This window comes from Rhodotorula paludigena (assembly GCF_050403205.1).
Source record: "Rhodotorula paludigena JCM10292 DNA, Rt_paludigena_JCM10292v1_ctg70, whole genome shotgun sequence".
Lineage (NCBI taxonomy): Eukaryota > Fungi > Basidiomycota > Microbotryomycetes > Sporidiobolales > Sporidiobolaceae > Rhodotorula > Rhodotorula paludigena.
In genome coordinates, this window is record NW_027481388.1 from 45,602 (window position 1) to 68,785 (window position 23,184).

General features: G+C 63.0%; 6 protein-coding genes across 6 annotated transcripts; 3 read left to right on the plus strand and 3 right to left on the minus strand.

The window, feature by feature from the left end:
• Positions 1-341: 341 nt before the first annotated feature.
• On the plus strand, positions 342-4,350 carry JCM10292_002408 (Zn(II)2Cys6 transcription factor; the record flags this gene model as incomplete). The annotated part of the gene is made up of 11 exons (XM_076652266.1): positions 342-632; positions 929-966; positions 1,035-1,097; positions 1,160-2,282; positions 2,339-2,541; positions 2,603-2,694; positions 2,748-2,866; positions 2,922-3,009; positions 3,078-3,244; positions 3,302-4,068; positions 4,149-4,350. The coding sequence occupies 11 exons, from the start codon at positions 342-344 to the stop codon at positions 4,348-4,350; spliced, it is 3,153 nt and encodes a 1,050-aa protein (XP_076502187.1).
• Positions 4,351-4,685: 335 nt separating this feature from the next.
• Positions 4,686-5,521, minus strand: JCM10292_002409 (uncharacterized protein; the record flags this gene model as incomplete). Its single annotated transcript, XM_076652267.1, has 6 exons — positions 4,686-4,802; positions 4,940-4,986; positions 5,048-5,072; positions 5,231-5,296; positions 5,404-5,435; positions 5,488-5,521. 6 exons carry the CDS (start codon positions 5,519-5,521, stop codon positions 4,686-4,688), a joined length of 321 nt encoding a protein of 106 aa, XP_076502188.1.
• A 968-nt stretch (positions 5,522-6,489) lies between these two features.
• On the plus strand, positions 6,490-10,273 carry JCM10292_002410 (116 kDa U5 small nuclear ribonucleoprotein component; the record flags this gene model as incomplete). The annotated part of the gene is made up of 11 exons (XM_076652268.1): positions 6,490-6,520; positions 6,663-6,815; positions 6,969-7,170; positions 7,238-7,376; positions 7,441-8,993; positions 9,064-9,365; positions 9,426-9,565; positions 9,633-9,810; positions 9,870-9,929; positions 10,006-10,118; positions 10,196-10,273. 11 exons carry the CDS (start codon positions 6,490-6,492, stop codon positions 10,271-10,273), a joined length of 2,949 nt encoding a protein of 982 aa, XP_076502189.1.
• A 2,388-nt stretch (positions 10,274-12,661) lies between these two features.
• Positions 12,662-16,989, minus strand: JCM10292_002411 (uncharacterized protein; the record flags this gene model as incomplete). Its single annotated transcript, XM_076652269.1, has 21 exons — positions 12,662-12,996; positions 13,059-13,140; positions 13,204-13,352; positions 13,414-13,615; positions 13,675-13,845; positions 13,909-14,067; positions 14,126-14,308; positions 14,370-14,492; positions 14,557-14,655; positions 14,716-14,735; positions 14,795-14,863; positions 14,929-14,969; positions 15,034-15,099; positions 15,158-15,165; positions 15,279-15,414; positions 15,490-15,510; positions 15,585-15,804; positions 15,862-15,924; positions 15,981-16,030; positions 16,115-16,359; positions 16,426-16,989. The coding sequence occupies 21 exons, from the start codon at positions 16,987-16,989 to the stop codon at positions 12,662-12,664; spliced, it is 3,006 nt and encodes a 1,001-aa protein (XP_076502190.1).
• A 364-nt stretch (positions 16,990-17,353) lies between these two features.
• JCM10292_002412 (uncharacterized protein) lies at positions 17,354-19,915 on the minus strand (the record flags this gene model as incomplete). Its single annotated transcript, XM_076652270.1, has 14 exons — positions 17,354-17,568; positions 17,689-17,771; positions 17,836-17,847; positions 17,927-18,026; positions 18,096-18,245; positions 18,338-18,384; positions 18,447-18,532; positions 18,594-18,598; positions 18,674-18,895; positions 18,959-19,136; positions 19,257-19,347; positions 19,413-19,494; positions 19,557-19,685; positions 19,747-19,915. The coding sequence occupies 14 exons, from the start codon at positions 19,913-19,915 to the stop codon at positions 17,354-17,356; spliced, it is 1,569 nt and encodes a 522-aa protein (XP_076502191.1).
• A 244-nt stretch (positions 19,916-20,159) lies between these two features.
• Positions 20,160-22,770, plus strand: PRP45 (mRNA splicing protein PRP45; the record flags this gene model as incomplete). Its single annotated transcript, XM_076652271.1, has 8 exons — positions 20,160-20,251; positions 20,395-20,617; positions 20,718-20,784; positions 20,854-21,140; positions 21,229-21,459; positions 21,556-22,103; positions 22,213-22,551; positions 22,623-22,770. The coding sequence occupies 8 exons, from the start codon at positions 20,160-20,162 to the stop codon at positions 22,768-22,770; spliced, it is 1,935 nt and encodes a 644-aa protein (XP_076502192.1).
• Positions 22,771-23,184: the final 414 nt, after the last annotated feature.

The following is a 23,184-nucleotide window of genomic DNA, read 5'->3' on the forward strand; positions in this document are numbered from 1 at the left end:
CGCGCATCCGTCCCTCCTAAGTACAGCCACAGGCCACGCAGCAGCAAGAAAGCATTCGAGCCGGACTGCAGAGGAGGGCGTGTCTCTTCCTCCTCAGCATTCGACAGCTGTAGAGCATTTGGTGTTCGCGGATACATTTGCTACCTAGTCGAGGTCTAGACTGCAATTTGAGGATGAGGTCAGGTGCGCAGGGCCCGAGACATGCGCGTGCTTCGGCCTTCTCTCCGAGCCGGGCTCCGCCTTTCGCTCCTCGCTCCCCCTCACGGCGCCCCCGCTATTCTCGTCCAGGCCAGCATACACAGAGTCTCGAAAACCCGTGTCGAGCGTCGCGAGCACCAGCCATGGCCGCAGACATCCCCATCGACGACGGCCCACCCGCTCGTCGCTCGTCGACTGCCGCAGGAGGCGCTGGCCGAGGACCGCAAGCCGCCCCACCTCCTCGCGCGACCAGCACGTCGTCGTCGGGCACAGCAGGGCCCAGCTCGTCTGCCTTGCCGCCCGTCTACGGGCCCGACGGCAAGCTCCTCCAGGGCAACGCCCTCGTCAACGCCCACAAGGGTGGGATCCGCATCGAGACGTCGAACGGCGGCGAGCGGACCAGTCGCGCCTGCCTCGCGTGCAGGAGGCTCAAGGTACGGCCCGTGCTGCTTGCGCTCCTCTGCGCTGTCTCGCGCCTGCTGGAAGTGTTGCGATTGCCGAGCGCGTGATGGTATGCAGGTGGGGGAAACTTCTGAGCGGACAGGATGTCTGTCACGCAAGTGTGCTTCGACAGGCGCGTCAAGCGAGACGATGGCAATGCCGGCGAGCGAGTTTCTCGCTCGCTCGTTTCGTGTCGACTGACGCGAACGTCCTGCTCGTCTGCATCCCGAGCAATGCCCTCCCGGCCTTGCCTCAAAGCCTTGGTGCTGACGCTCCTTGCTTCCATCAGACACGCTGCGATGGCGCAGAGGAGCCGCCTTGCAAGCGGTACGCACGCCGTCGTTTTCGCAGTTCCGGTACGGAACGTCGTGCTAACGTCTCATTCTCAATCGCAGCTGCCGCGCTGGCAACCACGAGTGCGTTTTCGTCGAGAGCAAACGGGGCAAGCGTCCATCTCGGTTGGGTCAATTCTCCCGCTCTGCGCGTACCCGTGAGACTGAACCGTCCCCCCGTGCAGCAGCAGCCAGAAGAACGAAGCGACCCTCGTCGACAAGTTCCGCCAGGTGGAGAAGAGCCTCTCTGCCGTGCTCGACTCGATTGGATCGGGTGAAAAGCCCGACCCTGCCGCGCTGTCGCAACTGCAGGCCTCTCTCGCAGACGGAATCGGTGCCAATGGCAGCGAGTCGGCCGATGACACTGGCCGACGCGCTTCGAGTGTCGCTCGCGGGCATTCGCTCGGGTTCGTCGACGGAATGGGCGACGGCAAGTCTCCTTCGCCTGGCTCCGACGGAACGCAGGACCTTCCGGCGTCGAGCAGGAAGGTGAAACGCGCTCGGCACGGTTCCGTCGCGACGGGTCCGACCTATACGACTTCGCCCACGCTCAGCAACCCGCTCGCCATTTCGCCTCTGTCGGTGTCGACCGCGAGCTATAGCGGCGGCGTACCCGGCAGCGCGCAGATTCCGCACCTCGCCCTCGGTGTGAGTCCGACGCAGGCGGCCACCAACCTTCCCCTCCCTTCCGTCCGCCACGTCTCTGTCTCGCCGTCAAATCCGTCGCCGACAGCCGGTCCGCCGACCAGCTTGCCCGGCCTGGGCTCGTCTCTCGCCTTGCTGGCCGACGCCTCGCTTGCCGCCCAGATTGACGGGCGGTCGCAGCTCACCGGCCTCGACCCGACATTCAAGCTCAGTACGGTGACGGACGCCCTGCAACGCAACAAGGAGCGTCTCGGCGCAATCGAGAGCGACGCGGCGGGTGCGACGCCTGCCGTACTGAGCAAAGGCATCGTGACGCCCGAACTCGCCGTCGAGCTCTTCACCATCTTCTTCGACTTTGCCTATATCCACCTGCCGCTCCTGGACCCCGCGCGACACACGGCGCCGTTCGTTTGCGCGACGTCGCCCTTCCTTTTCACCGTCATCCTCGCCGTCGCGTCGCGCTTCCACTCGGACCCGACGCTGCACCAGAAGATCTACGAGGAGGCGCACCGCTGCTTCGTCGAGTGCGTCAGCAACGGCGAGCGCTCGGTCGAGAGCGTGCAGGCGTGCTGCATCCTGACCGTGTGGACGTATCCGCCGACGGGCGAGAGCGCCGCGGCCGGGCGCGAGGAGCGGCCGAAGCGCGCGTGGCTCTACTTCGGCATGGTGCGTGCGCGTGTACATGTTGTTCGAGCCGACTTGACGAATCTTGTCCTGCGCAGGGCATTCGCATGGCTCTCGAGCTCAATCTCTTCCGTCCTACCGACTTTGTCGACCGCCACCTGTCGAAGCCGGGCAACGCCTCGAAGCCGAACCCGTGGATCACGCTCCCGAAGGACGGGCCCGAAGCCGTCTCGGAACAGGACGCTTGGGACGCGCTCAATCGCGAGAGGACGTGGCTGATGGTCTTCGTGATCGACCGCAAGTACGTCTGCGGTTCCACATCCACTTGTACGAAGCGGCTGATGAATGGCGATCCCACGCAGCATGTCGACCGTCATGGGGCGCCCGTACCAGATCCAGGAGGCCAAGCCGCTTCTTCTCCCGTTGCACCCGCAGTGCCTGCCGTTCGACCTCGGTGCGTCAGCACCTCGTCCAGCGACCTGACTGCTATTGACTCCAATACAATAGGCGTCATTGCGCATGTCGAGTTGCAGACTATCATCGGGCAGGTCATGGATACGTTCCGCGACCGGCTGTACGGTCTCAGCTGCGCGGGCGACGAGATGCCGAGCCAAGTCGTCATGAAGGTGCACAGACTGCTCTCCACTCGCCGAGGTCACTACTGACCCGGGACATGCGCAGCTCTTCAATTCGCGCATGGACGAATGGAAGGCGCGTTGGTGCCCGATGCCAGGCGAACCGATCGCCAACAATCTCCTCTTCTACTTCTGTGCGTCTGTTCTTTGGGGCGATACGACAAGAGGGTTCTGTACTGACGAGTTTCGTTGCCTATTGCAGACGCCTCGAAGCTCTTCCTGAACACGATTCCACTGCACACCATGCTTCGCAACGGCGACGCCTCGGACGACCCGGATAGCGTCTCGTCGACCATCTCGTCTGCACGGAGCCTGTTGGAGCTTGCGCACGCTTATGCCGAGCTGAGCGTGCTCCGGCACTGCCCGGATGTGCGTACTCATAGCCACACGAGGACCGCTCGATCGCTGATGCCGGGTCCCTTGCAGGTCAATTTCCTCCTCATGCTATACTCGACCGTCTTCCTCGTCAAGGTCCGCGTATCGAACTCGCGCTTCGCGCAGCTGGTCAACCCCGACGAGCTCGAGCAGCAGCTCCTTCAGCTTATGAAGGACTGCCAGGAGGCTGCGCAGGGCGACACGCGGCACGCCGCCATGACGTGCTACGTCATTGTGCGCGCCCTCGGAGCGAGCTGGAAGGCGCTCGAGAACGGCGGCGGGCGCAGCAGGGGGACGAGCACGCGCGGTGACGAGGACGAGAACCCGGTCCACGGCGGTGTGGATGTTGCGACGTCGATGGCGTTGGGCCCCTTCGCTGCCGCTGGCTCGACGGCTCAGCATTTCGGTGACGGGGCCTTCGACAGCACCCTCTCGACCGAGGCGGGTGCCTCCTCGCTCCCCAACGTCTCTCTCGGCGGCGCACTCCCGCCCTCGCCCGCTCTCTTTGCCGCAACGTCCGCCAACCCCTTCAGCAATCCGTTTGCGGCGTCGTCGAACGCGGCGACGCCCCTCGCGCAGTACCGATCTGGAAGCGGCGGGCTCTCGGCCGTGCAGACGCCGAGCGGGTTCGTCGGCAACAGCATGTTTGACGGCGCGCCCCTTGGCTCGTCTTCCGCCGGCATCGGCGGCGCGGGGCCCGCGCCGGCGGGCCTGGAGGACGTCGACCACTTTTTGAGCGACGCCAACTTCTTCAACTCGATGCTCGTCGGGCGCGGTGCAAGCGGGTTCTTCTCGTGGGAGAACGTTGCCGGCTCGCTGTGCGTCTCCGCTCTCTTCTGACCGTCTCACGTCGACTCTCGCGTGGCACAGGACTAACGGAAGTTGCACGATGCTGCAGGGACATGTCGCCAACGGCGCTCGACCCGTTCTCGAACTCGTCATCGTCCGACCCCTTCGCGTTCAACTCGTTCACGTACAACCCGCAGGGCGGCACGGGCACGGCAGCGCACACGCCGACTGCGGCGTCGGCAAGCCAGGCGGACCCGCTGATGGAGGCCGGACGGAAGGCCAGCGACGGCGAGGCGAAGCCCGTGGTTTGAGGCTGCATCGTCCCCTGCTTTCCGACTTTCTGCACACCTGCCCGTCTCTGGTTGTACTCCTTCCCCTGTTTCACCTCCTTTGACTTGCCTTTTCTATTCGCACGCGTCCGAATCGCGCCTCTCGCTCGTCAGTTGTACACCTTCGCAAAAGACAGTTTGTGATCTGCAGCCCGCGTGCCTTCCACGTTCTTGGCTCGGTTTTCTCGACTCGAAACATGCTGGATGATGCTTTGCGCGGAAATTGAATGTACAAGCTGATTCAGATGTTTGTGCCGGCGGCACAGCGATATTCCCAACGCTGCCGGCGGGCAGTCCGGGACAGCGCGGCGCATGGTTCAAGGCAGCGTCTCCTCAACCTTGCGCTCTGCTTCTGCGTCCGAGCCGTCGTCGAGGAGGACGAGAAGGACGTCCTTGTCCTTGGGCATCATGAGGAGCTCGCCTTCAAAGGTGACCTGTCCAGACACGGACCAGGGCGGGAAGCAGAGAACCGAAGGTGTCAGTTGGAGTGGCATCACGCGCGATCGTCGCAGCAGACTCAGCCTGAATCAAAGGGAAGAGGGCGAAAAAGAGGAGAGGGCGCGATGCCTACCTTCTTTTGGCGCTTCGCCGACCGCAGCGTGCCATTCAGCGCTTCGACTGCGAGCACAGGTTCGCGTGAGCAACGTTAAATAACCTCAAGAGAAAGAGGGCAGCGTACGGGTCTTCTCTGTCGCCTTGAACACCTGCGAGAGTCCGTCATGCAACGACGATGGTGGACAGGCGAGACGGGCCGGCGAGGACAGGAGCGCGCGACAGTCAAAGAGATTCCAGGCAGCATGTACGTGCGATGATCAGCCACGTCCCGGCAGCGAGGGCACCTCGAGAGACGCGTCCGACGTACCTCACCGTACGGCGCCTCGATCTTGCCAGTCGCCGGGTTGCGCTTCCCGTGCGCCTTGATCGCCACCTGCACAAGCGCTCGTGTCAGCGAGCTATGGCAAGGCCCCGCTGGACGAGGTGCCGCGGGTTCGGTCCATCGTCGTGCGGGGCCGAACGAGCGATGAGGGGACGGACGAGGAGCACGCCGAGGTCGTGTGCGGTCTGCACTGCGAGACAGAGGGGTCAGTACGAGCCACGGAGCAGGGCTGGGCGGCTCACTCTCTGGCTTGAAGTGATTGTGGGCGTGCGACATGCCGAACAAGGCGGACCGCCGCTCGCTCGTGTTCCCGCTCGCTACAACTCGTCCTCGCTTGCCGACTGCTCGAAGTTACGACCACCGTGCCTTTCCACTATGCCATGAGCCGGCCGCGGATGCGCATCAAAGTCGTTCTTGCACGCGCGCTCCGTTCCTTTCCCCTTGCATTTAGGTCAATTCATCTGTAGCACTGCCGAGCTGCTTATCTACGGAACACGTGGACTGCTGTGACCTTCACGGGATAACTGAGCCTATACCTGCCACGTTTGTCAGGCATGTGAGAGGCGACTCGCCAGTCGAACAAGAGGAAACCTCGGCTGTCGTGCAATGCACGCCGTTCCCGCCATCCAGCGCACTTGCGCGGTTGCTTAGAGGCTGTTGAAAGATCGACTGATAGCAGGAGAGAGCTCTTCTGACCGAAAAGCGGAGGTTTGCTCGCGAAACGAGGGGCAAAACAAAGGCAAACTGCGGCAGCACCGCGGCACCGTGGAACTTAGGGCAGACACCCGCCGGCCAGGGTGGCTCAGAGCTGAGACAACGTCGCCTGGTGCATCGGGAGAGGCGTTCAGCAGCTCAGAGCATGGGGCGTAAGCAGGAGCAGGTGCAGAACGGGGAGCGAGTGAACGCCAAGCAGCTGGGCAACGGAGGCGTGCGCGCGCCGGTGGTCCGGTCGAGAGGACAGCACAGCTTAGTAGGAGCAGCTCGAGACCAGTCAAATCGGTGGAATGGGCATGGAGAGGGAGCGAGAGGACCGAGACGCGATGCGGCGCAGGACGAAGGTCAGGGTCTGCCTCGCCCCGCCTCGCCGCGTGTTCCGCTGAGCAGAAATACCGCGAGTGACTGGACTGCTGCAGCTGCACGGCTCACGCTAGACCTGCCCTTCGTCGCGCGCCGTCGGTGTCGCACCTCCTTCCCCTCGTCCCCCTCCGCATCGCCCGCTGCCACCCGCCGACGCTCGCTCAGTCATGGACGGCGCAGACCTCTACGACGAGTACGGTGCGTCGCATAGCTTTCCCCACCTTCCCGCCACACCCTCGACTCGCCGTCGCGGAACTGCAGGCCGCACGCGAGATGATCGCGCTCTCTGCAGCTCGTGGACCCGCAGGACCCGTGCCAAGCTGACCACTGCATCTCACAGGCAACTACATTGGCCCCGAGGACGACATCTCGGACGCCTCGGACGAGGACGACTACCAGCAGCAACAGCAGCAGGCGGAGCCCTCGCCCGCCCCACTCCGCGCGTACGATGAGGACGACGCAGCAGAGCCTCTCGAGGGCATGGAGGTAGACGGTGCGTGGTACCTCGTGCTTCTGTGGCTTGACGAGCGCGACTGGCACCCCTCTCCTCGTCAAGTCGAGGACGGGCGCTCTGCATGCACCCGCAATCCCGGGTCCGCCAGAGACCACAGTACACAGCAGCTGACACTGCATTCATCTCGAACAGACATTCCCGCCTCGAACGCGATCGTGCTGCACGACGACAAGACGTACTACCCGAGCGCGTCGGCCGTCTACGGCGCCGATGTCGAGACCATGGTGCAGGAAGAGGACGCACAGCCGTTGTCGGTGCCCATCATTGAGCCCGTCAAGACGCGCAAGTTCCGCCTGGGCGCGGCAACAGGACCCGAGCGGCGGTGGGATGACCAGTCTGTCCTCTCCTCCTTACCCTCGAGCGCTACACAGCGTGCTGACCTGCGCACTTGTCGCGTGCAGATTCATGATGGGCTTGGCGTCGAACCCGGAGTCGGTGCGCAACGTGGCGATTGTGGGTCACCTGCATCACGGCAAGACGTCGCTCGTCGACCTCCTCGTGCACGAGACGCACAAGCTCGACGTCGATGTCGACCAGCCTGTGAGTCGCGACCTGTTATTGACAAAGAGGCGGCACGACTGACTTGAGCTGCCCCGTCGCACAGCTCCGCTACACCGACACGCACACGCTTTCGCAGTCGCGCAAGGTCTCGATCAAGTCGACGCCCATGTCGCTCGTCCTGCCGAGCACAAAGGGCAAGTCGTACCTCGTCAACCTCATCGACACGCCCGGCCACGCCAACTTTGTCGACGAAATCGCTGCCGGTGTGCGGGTCGCGGACGGCGCGGTCGTCGTGGTCGACGCGGTCGAGGGCGTCATGCTCACGACGACGCAGACGATCCAGCACCTCGTCAAGAACAAGGTGCCGATCACGGTCGTCGTCAACAAGGTGGACCGCCTCATCCTCGAGCTGCGACTCCCGCCCGGCGACGCCTACTTCAAGCTGCGCCAGACGATCGAAGAGGTCAACACGGTCATTTCCGAGCTCGACCCGGACCCCGCGCTCCGCGTCTCTCCCGAGCGCGGCAACGTTGCGTTCGCGTCGACGCAGATGGGGTGGTGCTTCACGCTCAAGTCGTTCGCCAAGATGTACGCCGACACGTACGGCCCGATCGACCTCGAGCCCTTCGCGGCGCGCCTGTGGGGCAACATCTATTACCACCCCGAGACGCGCAAGTTCTCGCGCCAGGCTGCGCCGGGCGCCAAGCGCGGGTTCGAGCACTTTATCCTCGAGCCGCTGTACAAGCTGTACTCGCAGGTGCTCGGCGAAGACACCGAGAAGCTCAAGGCGACGCTCGAGCAGCTCGGCATCTACTTCAAGCCGAGCGTGTTCAAGATGGACGTGCGCCCGCTCCTCCGCCTCGTCCTCGCGCACTTCTTCGGCCCGCCCGCCGGCCTCGTCGACATGATCGCGCAGCACGTGCCCAACCCGCAGCAGGCGGCGCGCACCAAGATCGAGTCGACGTACACGGGCGCGCTCGACTCGCCGCTCGGGCAGGCGCTCCTCGCGTGCGACCCCGAGGGCCCGCTCGCGATCCAGATCGTCAAGCTGTACCCCTCGCCGGACGCGAGCGAGTTCCGCGCGTTCGGCCGCGTATTGAGCGGCACGGCGCAGGTCGGACAGGAAGTCAAGGTTCTCGGCGAGGGCTACTCGCCCGACGACGAGGAGGACCTCGTCGTGCAGCAGATTGGCGGCATCTACGTCGGCGAGGCGCGGTACGAAATCGAGACGGACGCGATGCCGGCCGGCAACTTTGTCCACCTCTCGGGCGTCGACGGCAGCATCTCCAAGACGGCGACGCTCGTCGCGAGCGACTACGCCGCGAGCGAGCTGCGCATCTTCCGCCCGCTCGCGCACTTTACCCAGTCGGTCCTCAAGGTCTCGGTCGAGCCGCTCATGCCGTCCGAGCTGCCAAAGATGCTCGACGGCCTGCGCAAGGTCAACAAGACGTACCCGCTCGCCGAGACGCGCGTCGAAGAGTCGGGCGAGCACGTCCTCATCGGCACGGGCGAGCTCTACCTCGACTGCGCCATGCACGACCTCCGCGCCATGTTCGCCGAGATTGAGATCAAGGTGTCGGACCCGGTCGTGCGCTTCTGCGAGACGGTCGTCGAGACGAGTGCGCTCAAGTGCTACGCCGACACGCCCAACAAGAAGTGCGTTTTCCCTTGTTTATTGCAATAAGACGCGTAGCGCGAGCTGACTCACGTCGTTGCGCTTCTGCAGGAACAAGATCACGATGATCGCCGAGCCGCTCGAGCGCGGCATCGCCGAGGACATCGAGACCGGGCGCGTGTCGATCCGCCTCCCGCCGAAGCAGCTCGGCCAGCACTTCCAGCAGAAGTACGGCTGGGACCTGCTCGCGTCGCGGAGCATCTGGGCGTTCGGGCCGGACGACCAGGGCCCCAACCTGCTCATGGACGACACGCTCCCGAGCGACGTCGACAAGAAGCTGCTGTACTCGGTCAAGGAGTCGATCAAGCAGGGCTTCCAGTGGGGATGCCGCGAGGGACCGCTGTGCGACGAGCGTACGTTGCTTCCCTCTCGATCCGCTTGCGTAATCGCTCACACTTGCATCCTATTCGCAGCGATACGGAACGTCAAGTTCCGCCTGCTCGGCGCAGATCTCGCACAGGAGCCGATCTACCGTGGCGGAGGGCAAATCATCCCGACGGCGCGGCGAGTGTGCTACTCGAGCTTTCTCATGGCGACGCCGCGGTTGCAGGAGGTGCGTTGTGCTCGTTCATTCGGACGATGCCGTCTTTGGCTGACCATTGAAGGGGCCTCGCACCTAGCCCGTCTACTTCGTCGAGATCCAGACGCCGCAAGACTGCATCCCGGCCATCTACGAGATCCTCGCGCGGCGGCGAGGACACGTCACCAAGGACATCCCGAAACCGGGCTCGCCCTTGTTCACCGTCCAGGCCTACATCCCCGTCGTCGACGCCAACGGCTTTGAGACTGACCTTCGCAGTGCGTCTCTCGCTCCGCTCGACTTTGCTCGCAAAGTGCTCACCGTCTCTCGCCTGCAGCCCACACCCTCGGCCAGGCCTTCTGCCTGCAGACGTTTGACCACTGGTCCATTTGCCCTGGTGTGTTTCTGTCCAGTCAGGGAGGGGCCAAGACTGGGGCATCTTGCTGACCCTTTTGGCTGCATGACTTCCACAGGCGACCCGCTTGACAAGACGATCCAGCTGCGCCCGCTCGAGCCTGCACCCGCACAGGCGCTCGCACGCGACTTTGTCCTCAAGACGCGGCGAAGGAAGGGGCTGAACGACCAGGTGCGCCTATCGGGCATCGTTTGCCGTCGCTTGTTTTGCGCAACTGACGGCTCCTTTGATCCGTATCGCGTGCACAGATCAATGTCGCCAAGTTCCTCGAGAGCGACATGGTCACGGCTATCTCGGCGTCGGATGCGTTCGACCTCCTCGGCTGAGCGGCACCGATGGACACCTTTGGGTGAGGAGCCGCTGAGAGGCGGAAGGTGTCGACGTTGATGGAGGTGTGCTGCGGCGCGCGCTGTACAATGTAGATGTAGAGTGAAACAAGGGCGTCGAGCCTTCCTCTTGCGTGGAGAATGGCGCCTTTCAACGGCGTCCGCAATCCCTACACCTCTCGCCCATGATCTGTTAGTCGTGTATGTAATGCGCAACATGCAGGAGAAACGCAAGGGTATGTACGGGTCGCAAGCACCGAGAAGTGTCCGTCCTAGTGGCTACAGGTCCAGTAATCGCGGTCTCCTCCTCTACGCTCTGTCCGCTCTTCCGCCTGTTCCGTGTTCAGCAGACCCAACACGGGCAGCAGCACGCTCCGCAGGTCACGCCGGCGCAGACTCCGCAGCAGATGCCGCAGCAGCCCGGCCCGTCATCGCGCCGCTCCTGTGGCTGAACGACCACCATTTGCGGCTGGGCACCGTACTGCTGGAGAGGAAGAGCGAGTCGAAACGAGGCGAGAGGACATGAAGTGCGTCAAGCGAACGAGGCGGAGGCAGATCAGCGTGACTGCTTCTTCAGAGAGCCTACGCAGGGCGAAAGAGAGACGTACGCCTTGAGGTTGTCCGTACATACCCTGTGGCGGAGGTCCGTGGTACGACCCGCCACCGTAAGCTTGAGGAGGAGGTTTCGGGTCTGCAAGTTCGAGGAGGATAAGCTGCGCCAATCTCGGGGTTTGAAAGCTTTGGACACGGCGCAGTGCACGATGTCGACTCTGCTCCGAGCGCAAAAGCACGGCGGAGCGTGCGAACTCACGCTTGCCCATGATCGAGTGCGAGGTGACGAAGGTGCGTGTGGTGGGCGACTGAGCAGACGCTCGTTGCGGGGCAGGACCGGTTCTGGTGAAGTAGCGTGGAGTGGCGATACAAGGAAGCGCACAAAGGTGCAGGAAGCAAAGACAGAAGCGAGGCCGAGTGGCGAAACCTCCGGCGGAGGCGGTGCAACCTGTGGAGCGATAAATGAGCGAGGTGGTGGCCGTAAGCGAGGGTGCCGCCAAATTTTGATCGTTGCTCAAAAGGTCCGGCACTGCACCCTAGGCATAGCTACCTATTCTTGCTCCACGGTCGAGCGGCAATCGCTGTCTGACGAGGAGGCTGCCGGTAGCCAGAATTTGCCAGCAGTCGTTCCGCGTTTTTCTACTTCGCTCTCGCGGATTACGCTGGCACCAAAAGGGATCGCCGTTTTCTCGACAAGCTCGGTAACTGTTGTGTATATAATCTCAAAGCCGTGCGGGAAGGCCCACCCCTGTCGGAAAACGTCGCGCACGATGCCACCAGGAGATTTGAGGAACGGCCTGCAGCAACGGTAAACTCGCAGGGCGGCCATCGTGCGAGTCCACAATGACGGCTGCAAGCCTGGTATGACAGCAAAGAAAGTACAACATGCGATGTACAGTGCTGCGTGAGAAGGTCCCGGAACGCGGAATTCAACTCGAGTGTCTATGGCGGCATCTTCTGCCACTCAGCAGCAGATGCCACACGTCAGGATCTTGATAGGCAGGGTGATGAGCCCGCCGATCGTGCCGCCTATGCATGCGCCCAACGCGGCGCCGCACGCGCAACATCCGCCGCCTCGCAGTCGCGCAGCTTCGTCTTCCGCCTCGTCCTGCTGCTCTACACTCATCTGCGCTCGAGCAGCGGGAGGCTGTAACGGCGGCGGAGGGTACGAAAGCGTCAGCCAGCCCCGGTCTGCCCGGCGACGAGAAACGAGAGGACTCACCGAAAGCGGCTCGTTTGTTCCTGCATCCATTTTTTCAGGACCGAAGTAAGTGCTGGGAAGCTTGGCTGGAGGTGCTGTAGGTAGCTGCGCTGGAGGGTGAGCTCAGGAAAGTCAGCGAGGTGGTTCCTTGCGTGCTGACCTCGCGCACTGCGTCCGGTCGAAATCACGACGCCGCTTGCAGTGGCGACAGAGGCTCACCAGGCATGTTGCAAAGCGAGATCAGACGCGGCACAGTGCTTTGAGGAGGGAAGGCGACCCCGGAGGGAGCGGCTCCACGTGAAGGTCAAGCTTTCAAAGAGCGAGGTGAGCGACGGCGGAGGCACGAGGTCGAAGTGACGGGGAAAGGCTCGGCACGGACTTCGGAGGACGCTCGGAGTACGAGCCCTTAGCGACGCTGCGCATCGTGCACTCGACGGTGTGCGACCCGAGCGTCGATACCTAGACGCCCGGCCCTTTCGCAGTTCTTGCACCGCCTCCTCGTGCCGAGCGAGACGCCGGGAGTTTCGTATGAAAGAGCAAATCTTTGAAATATGCGAAGTCGAGAATAGTTCTACAGAGCGCTGCACAGCGGCTGCGCACCCGGCGCGCCGACGAGAAAGAGTGTCCGCCTCTGCTCAACCACGCAGGTACCAGCTCGAGCTCGTTGCCCGGGCCGTCGTCGCCTGCCCTCCCGCAAGCGATGCCCCGTCCCGCTCCACGATACTGCTCGCGCCGTCGTCCTCGACCTTGTCGCTCTTGATCTCGGTCCCAGCCTCGCTCCTGGCCGTCCCGCCGCCCCCAACGCCGCGACGGCGCAGCTGACCTTGCTGGCTGACCTGACGGCGCGCGAAGAGCTGTCGCTGGACCCATCCGCCGACGACGCGCACGTACCCGTCGATGACGTACGCCGTCGAGCCGATGAAGCGGATGAAGGACATGATGGCGACAGCGATGAGAATCACGACGAGGTCTGCGAGCGGCCAGCCATCAGTCACAGTACAGTTGTGTTTGGAATCATCATCATGCACGCACAGACCTGCGTCCTGCCGTTCCCGCCGCCTTCGCTGAACGTCGAGGCGTAGTCGCCCTCGAGGATGACGGCAACAAGGAGCGCCTGCGGGTTGCGCCGAGTAAGCACGGTCTGAGGGCAAGAAAGGCTAGCAACAGCGCGACGTACATTTGTCAGCACCCAAGAGAGGAGGACGTTCGTGCGGATGCTCTGGTAGTGGTCGCGCACGGCCTCCTCTTTCTGCTTGTCGCTGAGGGCAGGCGGAATGATCATTGGGCGCGTCTTGAGGTTGTGCAGCGAGCGGTCGTAGACAACGTCTGCATGCAAAGAGCGACACTGAGTGAGCGGCACGAGCGGAGACGCTGGTAGTGTGCGCACCAATGTCGGTCTGGTCGGCGGGCAGCGCCATGTCGACCTCGTTCTGCCCGACCTTGCGCGTGATGCCAAGGTCGATCTCAGACTTTGTCTGCTCCTTCGTGCCCCAGGAGAAGTCGTGCAGGTTGCTGAAGGCGTAGATCGAGAGAAGGTTGATGTAGAGAGGCGAAAGGAGCAGGTACTGTCCCATCGACGTGACGATGTGCTGTGGTGCTCAAGAGATGAGTGAGTGTCTCGCGAAGCCGCGCAAGCAGAGCTACACACCCAAGGGTCGAGCGCGATGAGACTCGCGAGGATGTAGATGCCGTAGGTCGACACGAGCGAGATGACAATCTGCGCCATGATGAGACTCTCGGCCGATTGCTCGACCGCCTTGTACACGCAGTAGCCCGCAGCGCCGAACATGTAGGCGGTCGTGACCGAGTAGATGATGATCTGCACGGTTGTGGACGGGTGAGTGAGCAAGCTCCTGCTAAGGGACGCCGAGGCTCTGCTCACAACACCCATGTACTTCCAACGAGCCGCCTTGACGCGGTTGCCCATCGAGAGGAGGAAGGACGCGATGACGGCGCCGATGTACGCGTACTGCATAATGCGGTTGACGACTGCGATACCCTTGATCTTGAACGTCGGGTCCTCAAGCGAGGTCGTGAGCACCTAAGGCGCGAGCTGTCAATCCACAGCAGATGCGGCGGAACACGGAAAATGTGCGCACCATGAAGAAGATCCAATACGACGAAAGGCCGACCCAGGAGAAAAGGACGTTGACAAAGTTGTAGATCGCTTGCAAGAATAGGAATGCGATCTTCTTGCGCGAGTGCGACGTGCTGAGGAGCTGGAAGGTGTGCAGCAGGGCGTAAACGCCCGCGAAGAACGAGCCGTTGAGCCAGCGCCGCCGCTAACGACTCGAAGCGGTTAGTTTCGTGAGCAGTACGCGTGTCTTTCGAGAGCTGACGAACCTGACCGATGAACTCGGCAATCGTGTCGGGCACGTCCGTCTCGCCCTTGGCGCCCTTGACGTACTTGAGCACCCATGCATCGCCGCGCTTGGCGACCAGCTCCCAGCAGAGGATGCGGTCCTCCTGCAGAAGGTAAGGTTCAGCCTGTGATGACCTGTGTTACTATGTCATGTGAACGTGAACGTACGGCGAGGTACATGTTCGATGTCTGCAAGTCGGCGTCGTGACCCGCAAGGTGCTCGCCCTTGAAGTAGCTGGCGAGTGGACCGTGACCAAGCTCATCATTCTGTGCGCATGTCAACATGAGCATGGAGGCTCTAGCGATGGCCGAGAACGGATGACAAACCTTGAGGGCGATGTAGCGGTCTGCAAGCGATCACGAGGTGAGCAGCGTGTCGAGCAGCGAGTTGCCGAGGCCCACGCACATGCAGAGAAGGCACCAGGAAGTACGCTAATGTAGCCGCAGATGCTCTCGAGCGGCTTGTCGAGGATATCTGCGTACGAAGCGACCCGGTGAGAACCCGCGCGAATTTCGACAGGTCGGAACTGCGTGACGTACTGGAGATCTTGTACTCGAAGTTTTGCGCTGCGACAAGCGGGCTGAGTGGAGGCCACTATCAGCGTCTCCCGAATTACAGGGGTTGACTGGAAGCAGAGAACGCACTTGAGAAGGCTGAGCCAGAACTTGCCCTTCATCGCGACAATCTCGCCGCATGCGCCGCCGACGTTGCTGTAGCAAGCTTGTCAGCACATTTACCGGGCAGAGCGGTATGTCGTGCGGGACACACGAGTTCATCTGTGTGGCAACACGATTTTGAGGCATTAGCACCTTCCTCTTGTTTCGGTCTCCCGATTATTCCGACTAGCGCGCGTATGCGAAGTCGCGGAAACACGATAGAGACAACCTACGTCGAACGTCTTCCATAGCGAGTAGAGCGAGTTGGCTGCCGGCTTGGTCCCGACGTCGATGAGAATGACGACTCGCGGGTCGAGTTGCGGCGCAAAGGCTTGCAGCGCCCAGCGATGCGAGTTGATCTTCTTGGCACTGGGGCGCAGAAAAACAGATTAGCCCACTATCGAAGAGCGCGCGGACGAAGCGGTAGCGCGAGTCTGGACGCACTTCTTCTCCTTGAGCGCAAACCTGCAAGAGAGTAGAAGACCGTCATCTACCGAAGCCAAGCATGCGAGTGGTCAAACCGGATTGTCGAGACGCACATGATCTGGCACGGCACGATCCCCTTTTCGAGCCCCTTGAACGTCAGGTCCGGCGCGATCGACATCTGCGTCGTGTGCTCGTAGACGTGGCACTGGACAGGCTGCGAGTCGACCTGGTTTGTCGCGACGTTGGGCTGGTAGACGCCGAGGGCGGCGAGGCAGTCGAGCACTCGCGGGTGAATCGCTTTGCGTCCGTCAGCGACGATGCAGACGACGACCTCTGCAAGTCAGGGTGTTCAGCGGGATGTTCGATAACAGCAGGCGCACATGGACGCACTCTTCCACCCGTCGGGACCCCATGTCGCGCTCTTCTTGCGTTTGCAAAGCTGCGAGATGTTCTCTGCGGGACGTAGTCTGTCAGTCACGCACAATGAGCTGTCACTGGTTGCGACATACTCATGACTCCGTGCAGCGTGCGGCAGAACAGCTCTTCGTTCTCGTTGTACCTGTGAGCGCAGACGCAGCAGGCAACGCCCGGAACGTCAGCCGAACGGCCCGTTCCATGATTTGGTACGAACGGGACGACGCACATCGTGATGACGACAAAGAGCTCAGTCTGGCGGTCGTACAGGCTCGGACGGAGCGAGTAGTGCCGCTCGTTGAACTCGTCCGGACCGCACGTCACGCCCGTATACCTCGTCTGCGTGAACTCGTCGCCGTCTTTGCGCGGGAGGAAGCCGAGGAGGCGCGTGGGGATGGCACAGGGGATGACGAGATTACCGTCGGTTAGCTTGACGCGGCGGGTCTGTAGGTTCTTGCGGCGAAGGTGGGCCGTCTGCGGGTCGTCGAGCTTCTTGTCAGCCGTCTCGACCGAAGCAAGGGAGCCTGATGGATGACGCACAGTTGGAGGAGCACCGAAGCCGCCCTGGTAGCTCATCGCCGGACTGTGCAGCCCGTCCTGCTCGTCACCGTCGCCCTCGTCGTTCCCTCCCCGCCCCGCCTCGAAGCTCTCTTCGAACTCGCCCGGGTCCTTGACGTCCTCCTCCCAGTCCCTCGCGCTCCTGAGACCCGCCTGCGAGTACAGCGGGACAGGAGACCGTCCGACGGCGCCTCCCGCCTCCCCGTGCGAGTCGAGGTGCAGCTCGAGGTCCGGGTCGTACATCTCGCGCGTCGAGTCGTACGCCCGCGGGAGCCGCCTCGCGCCGCCAGTCGCGTACGTCAGCTCGCCAGCCGCGTCATCGTCGTCGCCGATATAGAGCCCTGCGCCCTGAGCGGCGGATGAGGGATGTTCGTCGTGCGAGTGGAAGCTGGGCGGGCGGACGCCTGAGGAGCCGAGAAAGGGCGCATTGTCATAGCCGTCATCGTGCGAGTCGTAAGCAACAGCTCGGATGCCGCTCTGGCCGTGGCGCGAGGGCGAGTCGGGATAAGTTGACTGATGAGGAGCGTCGAGCGGGGTGTAGACCATGGCGGCCGGCGTTGCAAGGCAGTGCACGCTGTGTAGCTACTGTCGCTCACTCGGGTGTACTCGCGACCGTGAGCGGAGCAAAGGGAGCCGATTTAAGGAAGCCGAGTCGTGCGACGACGAGCGACCAGGCGATCTTCGCCGCACGTGACTTTCGCGATGGCAGCCTTTCATCCCAAGTCCTATGCGAATGCAATGCTGTGACTGCAGTTGAATGCGGACGAAATACAAGGAACTCCAAAATAACCCAAAAAGCCGGTCGACCGATACTCGCCTGGACCAACCCTGCCTTCGCCGCTGCAAGGCGTAATGACAAGCCCGTTCGGCCACGTCGAAGCCATCCAGATACTCTAGCACCCTGTGGTGCTCAGAGCGTATACCGGAAGCGCGTGTTCTCGAAGTCGGTCAAGTCCTCGCGCTCGACGCGCTCCTGCTCGCGCTCCTCGGCCGACATCGAGTCGCCGTCCTCGTGCTCGTCTGCCTTTTCGTTGACGGCCTTGTCTGCGCCCAAGCCGGCGGCGGCGCGGGCTTCGCGGAGGCGGTTCTCGCGCGCGAGGAGGTAGCGGAGGAAGAGGGAGAGGACTGCAAAGGGGTGACGAAGAAGGCAAAGGAGGATGCGGCGCATCATCAGCTCATGCGCCGAGTCTACGTACTTCTGTACCTCAAGCAACGGCGGGAATTGACGAAGGAAGGGAGACGCACTCGAGACGACACCTAGCGAAACGAAGAGCGCGATCCAGGTCGAGCGGTACTTGACCGAGCGCTCATCAATGAAGACCGTGTACCTGCAAAATGCAAACGTGTCAAGCCCTGTGCCGATGCGCAAGTTGCAGAAGGAAAGGGACGTACGGCCCGATGATGCTGTCGCAGCGGAGTGAAGGGAAGGGTGTTAGCGTCCTCGCTTCTTCGGCCCACGCCAGAGCATGGCATCGGTACTCACTTGCCCGTGCAGTACCCGACGAAAATCGCGCCCGCCGCAATCGACTTCTTGGTCGCGCCTGCCACGTTGGCGGTCGACAGCGCGAGAAGGAGGACGTAAGCTGCAGTGAAAAGGGCGGAATGTCAGCCCAGTTGCACGAGACGTGAGCTGCACGATGAGAACGCCGCACGAGAGCCAAACGTGGCAAGCAGGTAGTTGCCAAAGAGCGGTACGCCGCGCCGGGACCAGTCTGCGCCCCAGATGATGGCCGCGCCGACCATGACGGGCAAGCACGAGATTGGGATGAGGTAGGTCAATCCGTTCGTCCACTTGTGCGAGACTGTCCGACAGGCGAAACGGTCAGCCGGGAAGGGGCGATGAGAGATCGTCCTACGTTTGAGCAGGACGAGCGGGACAGTCGCTGGAACGCACGGTAGGTGAAGAAGTAGATAAAGACGGCGGTGAAGACACCGCCGGGACTGCATCAGAGTGCGCGTCAGCCAAGAACAAGCGCAGCCGCGAACAAGGACACCGGACGTACATCGAGATGGCGATCGTTGTGAGCGAGTCGTACCCGAAACTCTTGACGATCTGCGACGAGAACGCCGTGACTGCACCGTTGCATACCTGCACAGACCGGAGCTCAGTAAGATGCTGACGAGAGACCGGAAGCAGCCAGGAGGGAGACAAACACTGCGTACAGAATACACAGGTCAGTCGTGCGTTTTGCGCGCAGAGGTCAAGACGAGACGCACTAGATGCCGGCACCCATGAGCATGAATACCCAGATCTTGAGGTCGACGACCGCCTCGCGCGCTTGCCTCCAGTCGAACGCGCTCAGCTCGGTGCGGCCGCTCATGTTTTCCCTCGCGCGGCGAATTAGGATCTGCCGCTCGTCGTCGCTGAACCACCGGCCGGACGTGCGCGGCGAGTCGGGGATGACGAGGAGGACGACGAGCGAGAGGAGGATGGTGAGACCGCCCGCGAAGCCTGTCGGAGATGAGGCGCGGTGAGCGTGACGCGGAGGACGGGCCAGGGACGAGCAGCACGTACAATACATGCGCTTCCAGGGCGCGAAGGACCCGTCTGCGCTTCCGAGGCCGTAGAATACCACGCCCGAGAAGGCCGAAAAGATGCCTGTCGCAGAGTACCAGATGCCGAGCCTGGCCGCCTGCTCGCTCTTCTTGTACCACTGCGAGGTGATCATGACGAAGCCAGGCGAGATGGAAGACTGTTGAAGTTTCGCGATGCGAGGGTCAGGACCGAAGCGAGCGAGGCGAGACGCAAACGCAAGATGGCTCTCGGCTCCGACCGATAATCGCCACGACCGATATGGTTTACGTGCACGCACCTCAAGCACACCGAGGAAGACGCGCTGCACGACGAGACCCTCGTAGGACGTGCAGACGATGGTGAGCAAGGCGGTTAAGCCCCAGAGGAAGCTGTGCGGATGCTCCAGTCAGCGCGCGTTTGTGGCGATGCGAGCCAATGCTTCTGGATGACACACATGCACAAGCTGAGCGCCTTGGAGACCGGGAGACGCTGCAGAGCGAGAGCAAACGGGAGCACGGCAACGATGTAGCCCCAATCTGTGGAAAAGCAGAAGGTCGTGAGCTCGCGCTGCTGGAAGGGAGACGCGCACAAAGCGCACAGAAGGCAGATGAAGCGGTCGAGTAGCGCAAAGTCGAAGTAACGGTGCGGCCCGTTTCTGGGTCAACATGAGTCGTCGACAGTCCCAGATCCTTGATGATGCCAAAGATGGCGGCAGATCCGAGAACAGCTGCAAGGCTTGAGACGTCAGCTGCATGAGTCGCAGGACACCTTCGGGAATGAAGACGAACCCTTGTCGAGGTATTGCAGACCGACACTGAAGAGGAGGACGGGCATGAGGACGAAATCGACCTTGCGCACGAGGCGGCGCTCTGCCCTCGTTTGCCTCAGCTTGTCCTCGTGGCCATCTCCAGGCTTTGCGGCGGCGGAGTCGTTCGTCGAAGCTTCGAGCGGAAGCATGGCGGCGGGTGTCGACGCGAGTTTGTACGAGCAAGAGTCGAGGAAAGGCGAAGTGGCGACGCGCGCACAGTCGGGTCCGCCTGTTCCGCAGGGCTGTGGCAAAAGTGGCCTCGAGCGAGCTGCGACCGTCACTAGCCCGCAGGAAGGACGAGGTGAGCGGCGAGAGCGAGTGGGGCAGATGGTGCGATCGAGCCAAGGCGACAACACCCGAAAGTCCGCACTCGGGCGGTGTGAGCCTGGTGCAATGCTCTGCGAGAGCTGTAGTGGCCTGCTCAGTCCATCGACTGACTTGCTCGAGCTGTCTGGGCAGAGTGAGACTGGTGGTGCTCTCATCGGGTGAGCGTCCCCCTCGCTCGTCGTCCTTCCCGTCCGGAGCCAACCCGCACGCGAGGATGGCCGCACTCTTTGGCAGGCGAGCACACACTCTGCGTACCCCGCTCACCCGTCCAAGTCCCGCTGACCTGCGTCTCGTCACGCAGCCTCCCGGCGCCACTCCACTCGACCCTCCCCGACGACCACGACGCGCCCGCGCCCGCACAGGCTGCCCCGCAGAGCACCGCACATGCTGTCCAGGGCCCGCAGATCCCGCCCTACGGCCAGCGCAAGGGCTGGAAGCCAAAGTCGCAGGCTGACTTTGGCGATGGAGGCGCCTACCCAGAATGCCCCGTCGCCCAGTACCCGCTCGAGCTAGGCCGCAAAAAGGTGAGTCGCCTCTGTCGTGAGGGGGAGAGGGCTGTCTCAGTCCGCGTCCTGCTCTGATTTCGGTGAGGATTGCTCACTCACTCCTGATCTCTGTCCGCAGACCTCGGCCGGCAACACGCTTGCGCTACAGGTAGACGCCGACGGCAATGTCAATTACGGCGCCATCGGTGCGCCCTTTTACTACCGTTTGAGATACCTGCGCGCGCGTCGCTGACTCGGCCGTGCCCGCCTCGCAGCAACGCAGGGCCAGCGCTCCGGCGTGCACGTCCAGACCTCGTTCAAGGACCTCGTTCCGCTCGCGCAGCGCACCGACATCGCCAAGGATGTCATGGCGATGGAGCGCCCCTCGGAGGACGAGGTGCAGGCGACGGCAGACCGCACAAAGGCCGCGCTCGAGCGCCTCGTGCAGGGCAAGATCAAGGCCGCGCAGCCCAAGAACGTGCAGCAGACGGGGGGCGACGTGTCGTACATGCGCTACACGCCGCAGAACGGCGGTGTCGAGAAGCAGAAGATTATCAAGATGGTGCGCTTGCGCTCATCTCCATCCTTGTCTTCGCTCGGAAAACCCGCTTTTGTGGTCTTGGCTGACGGTGCGGCAATCGTTGCGACAGATGGAGGTCGTCGAGGACCCGCTCGAGCCGCCCCGCTTCAAGGGCAAGAAGGTCCCCCGCGGTCCGCCCTCTCCGCCGCCGCCCGTTCTTCGCTCGCCGCCGCGCAAGGTGACGGCGCAAGAGCAGAAGGAATGGATGATCCCGCCGTGCGTGTCCAACTGGAAGAACAACAAGGGTTACACGATCCCGCTCGACAAGCGGTTGGCGGCCGACGGGCGAGGACTGCAGGACGTGCGTCTCTCCTTTTTCGCATGTTTGGCGCTTGGACAGAGTTGCTGCGAGGGAGGATATCCCACACCAGAAGTGTTGACACGCGACGTCTCGCAGGTCCACATCAACGACCGCTTTGCCCAGTTCTCCGAAGCGCTCTACGTCGCCGACCGACACGCGCGCGAAGAAGTGCGCCAGCGCGCGCTCATGCAGCAGAAGATCGCGCAGAAGGAGAAGGACGCCAAGGAGGAGAACCTGCGCCTCCTTGCGCAGCGCGCGCGCGAGGAGCGCAGCGGCGTCGTCGTCCAGCCCTCGGCGGCGCGCACGGGCGCGGCGATGGGCGGGAGCGTCGGCGCAGCGATTGCCGGGTACGGCAGCGACGACGACAGCGAGGACGAGGAGGCGGTCGCGATCGCGCGCGGGCAGCAGGGCCAGGCGGCGGGCGCGGGGCGCGACACGCCGACGCCCGAGGGGCGCGGCGCGGGCGACTACTCGAGCGACGAAGAGGGCGCGGGCGCGGGCGCAGGCGCGGACGGCGAGACGGAGGAGGAGCGCGCAGCGGCGAGGGAGCGCGACGAGATGCGGCGCGAGAGGAGGAAGGAGCGCGAGCGCGAGATGCGCATGAGCAACATGGGCACCGAGCAGAGGGCAAAGATGCTCGCCAAGTGCGTTCTTTAATTTCGGCCGTTCTCCTTGCCTTGCGCCTAGGCGATGTGCTCGTCCGGTCGTCCGCTGTGCCGCTGTGAACCTGACTGACTCGCTTTCCTTGTGCAGGGCCACCGGCCGCGACATCTCGGAGAAGATTGCGCTCGGTCTCGCCAAGCCCACCATGTCGAAGGACTCGATGCTTGACGCACGTCTCTTCAACCGCGAGCAGTACTCGGACTCGTTCGGCTCGGCCGACGCGTACAATCTGTACGACAAGCCGCTTTTCTCGGGCTCGTCGGCTGCGGCGGCCATCTACAAGCCGCGCGGGCGCGACGTCGACGACGAGGGGTACGAGGTTGGCGGCGAGGAGGTCGAGAAGGCGATGCGCAACGACCGCTTCGGGCTCGGCGTCGCGGGCAAGGGCCGCGGCTTCGAGGGCGCAGACACGAGCGAGATCCGCGAGGGGTGCGTCCGGTTTGCATCGTCTCCATACGCTCGGCGTGTAGCTGACCCCGTTCTTTCTCCTCGCCTCGCAGCCCCGTCGCGTTCGAGCGCGACACGGCCGACCCCTTCGGTGTCGACGCGTTCCTCGAGTCGGCCAAGGCGGGTTCGGGCGCGGGCGAGAAGAAGCGCGGTCTCGACACGGGCGAGGACGAGCGGCGCAAGAGGCAGCGCGACGATTGAGCGCACTCGCCCTTGTCGGCCGCAGAGGAGGCGATACGTATGCTGTGTTGCGATTGCCGGAGCTCACCATCTGCTGTGTGTAACATTGGACGGTTCTTCGTTTGCGAACGTGTGCGCGGATGTTTGCGCGACGAGTGAGATCACGCTGAGCACCTCGGACCTCCCCTTGGACTATCCCTTGGCCCGCATCTCGCTCCTTGCCGTTCAAGCGGAGCGGCACCCCTCGTGCTCTGCCGATCTCTGCGCCGCTCGTCTATTCGCAGCACAGACCCCGCTCGGCGCTCCCCCGCCTTTTCCTGCGCGTCCGCATGTCCGCGTTCTCGGGTTTCTCGCTTCTCCTCCTTCGCTCGCACCGTCCTGCTCCATGTCGTGTACGTCTGCTGCTTGTCTGCGTATCGAGACACGTGCTGCGCG